This window comes from Amphibalanus amphitrite, unplaced genomic scaffold, assembly GCF_019059575.1.
Source record: "Amphibalanus amphitrite isolate SeventyFive unplaced genomic scaffold, NRLGWU_Aamphi_draft 000537F_arrow, whole genome shotgun sequence".
Taxonomy (NCBI): Eukaryota; Metazoa; Arthropoda; class Thecostraca; order Balanomorpha; family Balanidae; genus Amphibalanus; species Amphibalanus amphitrite.
The window spans coordinates 206,388-214,708 of record NW_024882031.1 but is presented as its reverse complement, the minus strand read 5'-3'; the positions used below and the strand labels follow the sequence as shown (position 1 = coordinate 214,708).

Here is an 8,321-nt window from a genome sequence, read left to right as displayed (position 1 = left end):
GCATAACAGGTCATGCAATCTTTTTAGGATCACTACTGCATCATTATACAAGGAGATGCATTGAAGAAAACGATGCTGAAAAAAACGCTTCGACAAAGTTGCCTACCAAGGTATATACCACAAGTGCCTTTACGCAGACAATAATGAGGCTAGTTATGCTCAGAGATTAAGCAAATATAATACGAGTACCATTGTTATTTGTGAAAATTCAAAATCATATAATCCTAAAATGCTAAACAGATTTCAAGCACATCAAAGCAGATCACTATTTTGTAGTCTTGGTAAATACTATATTGGTAAATGTAGTCTTATATATTAGCATAATGTATATTGGTAAATGTAGTCTTGGCAATATTGTGTAAATACTAAATAGTCATGTCAAAGCTAGGACAAAATATCCATCGCGGCAGCTGGTTAGTTCACATATCACTGTGTCCCGCACACACGGAAGTACCCTATATCACATCTACACCGGGAGGGCATTGCCCTCACCATGCAGCGGCCGTGAGAAAGCCGCCACGTGCTGCCTGACTCCCATCACCCCCTGCCCCCACACCTAATCGCCTTTTCTACACTCTATTTGGTTTCCATTTACCTCTATTGAGACCCAATTATACCAATGCGGCTAATCTCTAGCGACATCGGTGACGGCGTCGCTTGGTCTTGATACAGAGTATTACTGGAGTCATGGGCCGGAACGATACGGAACTTATCGGGAGTCATTGTCAACGCCCAACGGCATATAACGCTGCTGGAGTCACGGACTCCAAACGAGACGCATGTCTTCTGGACGAGTCGCAAACCGGAGTCAGGGAGTCAGGGCTGATCTTAGCAAACTGCTGGAGCCATGGAAGTTATAGGTAAGAAGTGATAATGGAGTCAAAGAACGCCATTCAATGAGCGACGTGAAACGATGACGGAGTCATGGACTCCACTGAAGTATGTAGTGCTGAATCACAGATCAGCATCGATAACAGACTGTCACCACTTACCGGAAACTTCCAACGCAGCTAACGACTGAGGTTTGTGTTGCGTAGATAGTTCACCGATACAGCATTGGCAGTTCCGCAGTTATTGTTCCCCGGACGAACTATTGACTGCGACTTGCGACTTTCACGAGAACTCCTGTGGCGTAAAATATTGAGTTTTTAGGCACACAGAGTTCCAATGAGGACTGCTCTGATATATTTAATCCTGGAACTTGAGATTATCACTGTTATAAGGATATGATAACCATCAACTAGAATGTATGTTTTACCAACGTCGTACCCAAGCCTGACCACCAGTTATCACACGACTTCCCTGGATATTTATTGGGGTAAATGCTGCACTTTTCCGCGCGAGTAGCGCCCCGTCCCCATCTCCCACTTCCAGGCACCAATAAGAGCCGGCGGGCTGATTGAAACCGTAATTATTCAAATTGGCTTGCCACAATCAACTGAAATGCTAAATTGACATTTCCGCTCAAACATGCAGTAGTGAATTAAGCCGAGCAATCTAGCAGAGAGTGAGGCCGGGCGCTTTCAAGCGCTCCGACTGCGATCGGACCGATCTGAAGAGCAAACAGGCCAGAACCGTTCGGCTGGTAGTGGGCAAACAGAGACAGCAGCCGAGCGGAGCGTTTACCGAGCCCTTCAGCCGTCCGGCAACACTGCGGAGAGGCGCAGCGGACGCAGACGGGGACGGGAGAATGAAGGGAGGGCAGACTGCAGGCGATCAGGAAGGCAGGCTATCTGGGAGCGTGGGAGGTGTTTGATACAATCCTTATGAACGAGACATATTTAGTATTGACCCATGTCATTTTTGCGTTGTCACGCCTAATATGTGTCCCACGGACCCGAGATTCAAACTAGATAAGCAGCAGAGCTGAAAGAAACGTTATTTGCATAACGCATTGTCCGTTGTTTTTCTTTTATTGATGCGCTAATACATCCAAACAGAGGCGGACACAGGACAGAAGAGCAGATGACTCTGCATTTGAAACATGTGCCACCGATTAATCACCGGGGAGCAGACGCCACCGATCGACAAAATGAGATTCTTTACAATGACAGCATCACTATAAGAGCCCCGGGCGCGTAATAGAAATCGACGACTGATCCGATTCCTTTTGTGTTATGCTTGGAGTAGGTGGCGCAAGCGGCTCGCTTTGCATAATCCGCAGGAACTGAAACGGGCTGAAACGTCAAGTGCTGTCGCCATTTGCATTCGGTTCAGCCGATCCTTTATTTCCACTTCGTTTATTCTGCATTTAGGTCCACTGTGGATTTTCCAGTCAAACGCCCAGAGCGCTGTCTTTTGTATGGGGAATATTTGTTTCTGGTCCCTAAAAAGCTGTTTCTGGCACCTAATTGCTGATCAGCCCCAAAATGCTTATTCGACCCTAATATCTGAATCTGGCACCTAATTGCTTCCACACAGCCTAAAGTTGCCAGATCGTCTAGTTGAACTCCGTATTTGCTGTTTGCTGATTCAGCACCAAAACCAAAACATCCAGCACCTATTTTATTCCACGTTTGCCTACCTAATTCGCGTAATCTTCCTGATTTTATGTATCCTAACAAACATGAACGTTGCATCCGGTGATGTCAAGTGCCATTTTCGCCAGTGGAGATAATGATTAATGCCATTTCTAGCCAAAAGAGAATCACTAGCCAGCTATGGTGCAGCATAGCAAGACGCTCCTATACCAGCCCGCTATGTAGAGACTAGAGATTATTGCACCCTCAGCCATTTTAACGTGAAAAGTTTGGATCCGTCACTTCCAGCCAGGCTCTCAGGTCATAAACTGGAGTACCTACCTAAAGCAAAATGTAAACTCTGAACAGACATGCCACGCAACCGGCCCTCTTTTCAATATTATTAGTTTTCTGCAATCATCGTCTGACTCCATCTCGATCAAACGCAGCATCCGGTTTCTACAGGGGCGTTTGACTGACCGGCCACACAATAACCAAAAACAAAATCAAAGCTTCATGCACACAAATGACATAAGTAAGTGTGGCATTCAAACTTTGCGTCTAACGTAGACTGTATTTCTTCACCCTTCAGACATCTCAACGCGCACACCGACCCGTCCTCTCTCTCTCCCATCCTGCTCTCCACTGCCCGCCCGTCTCCCAATGTCCAGCCGGGCCGCCCGATATACGGGCCGGCGTGTCCCTGCTGCCGCGCACATGTGTGGCACATGGACCTCCATTTATGACCACTTATGACCCGACGCCGACCCTACGCGACAAGGCTAGAATACAAACTATGTGAACAAACAGAGAGACACATTCCCCCCTGTTCCTAAAGAACACATCTAACTACAATTTAACTAATGGGGGATGGGAGCGCCGAAGAGTTGCGGCGCACGCCTGCAGCGCAAACCCCTTCTTAGCACGTCACTATAACTATCGATATTATCTACACTTTCCGCTGGCGCTCTACCTTCGTTCACACGGTCGTTTGACAATCCCTCAGTTTCTGTTTTTACAACTTTCACTGTATGGATCCGCTCCTCTGTTCCGGCACCGCCATCCGTCTCAGCTGCTGCTCGAGGGACCGGCTCGGTCTGCTCGGTCGGCGCGACAGCTGGGGTCAGCTCTGACGGTTCCACCGCCGCCGGCGCCTCAATGGCCAGCTGTCCAGGCACATGGGCGGTCGGAACCGGACAGGCGATCTCCTCTTCCTGCTCATCATTCGTCGAAGCAGCCATTGCGTCGTCACCGTTGTTGGCAAGACGATGACGAATGTTCCGCACGTGCCATGGGACTCCATCCACTTCAATCGTCTGAGCGGATACGACTTTGGTGACAGTGCCCTCCTTTGACACGGCGGTGCACCGATCGCCCCGTTTTCGGACCCACACCGCATCACCGGGCTGATACACACCAGGCTGGCCGGCCGTCTGAGGAGGAGCAGCTGTGTTTCCCTGTGACTGCACGCACAAGTCTCTGCCAGCCTGACGGTAGGCACCATGTATCGGGGCCGTGGTAATATCACGCCCGTCCTTGGGCGTGACATTATAGCGGTGCACGGCTTCTGGTATGGTGCATCCCTGACGGGCGGCCATCACTTTGATGGTGCGGTGGTGGCGCTCGATGATGCCATTCCCACCAGGTTCATAGGCCGCGCGATACCTCAGCTCGACGTCCCACCGCACCGCGAACGCCTTCAGCTCGCGACCCTTGAATTCGGTCGCATTATCCATTAGAAGCTCGGCCGGTGCTCCTCGCTCCAAAAACAGAGCCTCGAGTTGTCTGACGATTTCGCTCCCGTCAGAGCGGCGGATCTCACGCCACATGGCGTATCGCGACGGCCCACAGTCAATCACGGTAAGATAGTGTTTTCCGCGGAAATGGGTTACGTCCATTGCCAGCCGCTCCCAGTTGCGCTCGACCGCCAAGGCACCATGCTTCCAGCGCGACGGGGCTGGGTCGATCGACGCACACACCTGGCACGATCTAACGATCTGACGAACGGCCGACTTCGTCACGCTCTTTCCCAGCTCTCGGCGCGCATACCACCACGTCCGCCGCACTCCTTGGTGTCCCACACTTTCATGCACCGCCATTATGTCCTCCGGTCGAGCTGTCCTGACGGCCGCCACCACACCTGTCGGCTGCTCGCTTCCGGTTCTGATCCACTCTTTTGGTACTCTCGTGAGTTCGTCTGCACGGTTGGCAGCCGACGGCACGAGCTCCACTGTCACGACGAGGTCGTACTCGCTGGAGAGCTGCTTGAAAACGGCCACCCGCCGCCGAACCAGCATTTCCGACTGTGCCTTCGTTCTCAGTCGGGCACGGCCTGTCAGAGCGTCGGTCAGCCAGCGCTGAACAGTGACAGAGTCTGTGCGGAGGATCACACGCTTGAATCCCCACGCCACCGCCATATTCATACCGTTCAGCGCGGCATCCAGCTCCGATAGGTTTATGTGCATGTCTGAGTCACTGTCAGATCGGAGCCACGCGGCGTCTTCGATAACCTCACCCGTGGTGGGGTCACTTAGCACTACGCCGCGGGCGATGGAGCTGGCATCAGTCCACACCGTCACCGAGTCTCCTGAGACGCACCACTGTCCTCGTGCCGGGTCACACTCTGCCAGCCGCCGGGCCACATCACTGACTTGTTTGCGCAGGTCATCGTCAGTGATCGGTGAGTCCCAATCTTTGGTGACCTTGTTCGCCGCCCTTTTCAGCCAGGCGGCGGCCGGCCGCAGCCACCCGGCGACGGGCACGTGTGAGGTTAGCTGACCCGCCCAGGCGAAGATTGACCGCCTGGTCAGCACCCCGGGTGGCTCAGCTGGTGTCACGCCGTCTCGAGACCATCTCAGTGTGCCGTCACCGCCGGACTGGCGTCTCACTCGGAGCCCCAGCATCCGGGCTCCGGCCTCATCCGCTACCCGTTCCGGTGGCTTACACGAGAGCCCGTATGCGGCAAAATGTTCGGTCACCCGCTCAGCAGAGATGAGCGTCTCGTTAACGAGCAGGTCGTCAGCGTACGGGAGCACTGCTTTTGCGATCTCTGGACTTTGATCCAAAACTTCCCGCACTACCGCTCGCATGATGCCGCTTGCAACGCTGAGACCAAATCCGACCCTTGTCAGACAATGTCGCTGGCCGTCCACGATTACCGTCTGAAACGGCCACAGCTCCTGGGCCACGTGCAGCTGCAGAAACGCCTTCTTCAGGTCGATGACGGCCACATCGTCGCCGTGCTGCCGCCACTTGCGGAGCTGGTCGCGGCACACATCAGCTTCAGCCGTATGAGCCACCAGGTGCTCATTCAGCTCACGGTAGTCGAGCACCGGCCTGACCTTGTCCTTGGCTTCCTGGGTGACTGCCATGAGCGGAATTAGGCCACGCACCGGCCCGTGTTCCTGCTCATTGTACGGCCGTAGCCACCCTTCCTCGATCCACAGCCGCAACTCTGCGTCGAACCGCTCCTGCGACTCTGCCGGCACGCGATATTGCGGCACAGTATTCTTGAGTTGTTTTGGCTCCTTTCCGTCGGCCCATTTCCACCAAACTGTCCACTTTCCGTCGCTGAACTTAGCCACAAAATCAGCCGTCTCGATTTGTCTGTCTACTGGACCACGCCCCTGAGACACCGCTGCCGACATACCGCTCGATTCTGTCTTAACACCGGCGCACCCCGAACGCTCCCCCGTCACCACTTTACCACCAAAACGCACCTCTCCACCACTAACAAACACACCACCCAGCGCCTCTAACCCGGTCATGCCCAACAGCACGTCAACACCCAACAACCTTTCCGCCACTACCACAGCACGGACCACCGCCCGCCGGCCTTGTGCCTCCAGCAGCACCTCTGCACTCCCGCAGCATCGCACGGCACTCCCATTCACCGCGGTCAAGTTTGTCTCACATCGATCCCATTTATCGACACAACCCGCGAACACTACGGTCTCCTCGCAGCCCGTGTCCACCAGCGCGTGACACGGTCGCCCGTCGAGCAGCATCTGGATTACCGGCGCTCTGCTACCGGCTCGGTGGACGGCGGAGGAGGTGCTGGCGCTGATGCAGCTCCCCCGCCGCAGCCGTTTGGGCACATCCGGGCGACATGACCTGGGCGACCACATATCCAGCATCTGATCGGAGCCGGCCGGCGACTTGACCTTGAAATGTCACGTGATGGCCCACTCGCCGCCGCCGCCGCCGCCGCCGCCGCCGGTGGCGCTGCCGTGACTGCTGTCCTGGACAGCACGGCTCTCGCTCGGTCCAGGACATACTCGAGAGTAAACTCGTCTCCGAGCCCGTCCCGAACCGCAGCTTGCGCAGCCTCCGGCAGCCCATTGACGAAGGTGATGGCGATAGCTCTCTCCGGCAGACCTCCCATCAACTCAGCGAGCTGCTGCAGCGCCGCTAAGTACACATCCGCCGTCTCTCCGGGATGAAGGCGACGCCGTGCCATTTCCGCCTGCGCGGTGAACGGGTCCATGGCGAAGGCCCTCAGCAGCTTAGCCTTCACACTGGGCAGATGATGACGAGTCGCTGCGGGCATTCGGGACCACACCGCGAAAGCACCGCCGCGCAGGCGAGTCGGCAACACAGCCATCAAGGACACTGATCGCAGCTCGCACAGGAGAGCAGCCTGCTCCAGCCACTCCACTACGTTTCCAGTTCCGTCGAACTCCGGAATAGTCCTGGCGTCGAACGCCGGAGTCACCTCCATCACCGCTCTTCCCGCGGCGTCACTGGTCTCCTCCTCGACACTCGGCATCTTCTCACCACTTGTCAGAAAAATGCCGAAATAGCTTGTGGCATTCAAACTTTGCGTCTAACGTAGACTGTATTTCTTCACCCTTCAGACATCTCAACGCGCACACCGACCCGTCCTCTCTCTCTCCCATCCTGCTCTCCACTGCCCGCCCGTCTCCCAATGTCCAGCCGGGCCGCCCGATATACGGGCCGGCGTGTCCCTGCTGCCGCGCACATGTGTGGCACATGGACCTCCATTTATGACCACTTATGACCCGACGCCGACCCTACGCGACAAGGCTAGAATACAAACTATGTGAACAAACAGAGAGACACAGTAAGAAACGGATGAAAAAGGCACAACCACGGCACAACTCTGCGCGGCAAACAACGGACAATGTCCCACGCAAGATCCCGCGTTTCTTCAGCGGCCTTGAACGGTATGAAAACATTACATTTTTTTTGGAGCTATTTGATGACGTCAAAAAATACAATACCCGTCTTAATGGTCAAAATCGAGACAATTACTCACAAAAATGTTTCCCTTTAAGCATTACAAATAAATACTTTTAAATATTTAAATGACTTTGTTTTTTTTCAAACAAATCAATATTATTTGCTTACTTAAACGTCATATACAATGCTGAGATCACTACGGGGCTGTCTTAGAGTGTAGCTGCACTGGCAACCTTTAGGCTAGACTCCAGGGGTCATTATACCAGAACAACATGATTCTACCAGCCAGTAGTTCATTTTTCTACTAGATTGGTGCTACGCTCAGCATTTAGGTGCCAGATTCAGAAAAAAGAGTAAGGCGTACCGATGAATAGGTGCCAGAAACAGCTAATTAAGGTCTTTTTCCATGATTGGTGCTGGTATCCACCAAATAGGTGCTGAGGACCAATTTTGGGGCGAGTCAGCTTTTAGGTGCCAGAAATAGCTTTTCTGGGACGCAATTAAATGGCGTCCCTTTTGTATCTCAGTTTGTGACTCGGTTCTCTCTCTCTCTCTCTCTCTCTCTCTCTCTCTCTCTCTCTCTCTCTCTCTCTCTCTCTCTCTCTCTCTCTCTCTCTCTCTCTCTCTCTCTCTCTGTCTCTCTCTCTCTCTCTCTCTCTC

At 53.6% G+C, this 8,321-nt stretch overlaps 1 protein-coding gene across 1 annotated transcript; it reads right to left on the bottom strand.

Annotated features, from left to right (window-relative positions):
• Positions 1–1,634: 1,634 nt before the first annotated feature.
• LOC122393477 lies at positions 1,635–7,227 on the bottom strand. Its single transcript, XM_043389502.1, has 3 exons — positions 6,648–7,227; positions 4,048–5,937; positions 1,635–1,651 (listed from the first exon to the last, which is right to left on the bottom strand). Exons 1-3 carry the CDS (start codon positions 7,225–7,227, stop codon positions 1,635–1,637), a joined length of 2,487 nt encoding a protein of 828 aa, XP_043245437.1.
• Positions 7,228–8,321: the final 1,094 nt, after the last annotated feature.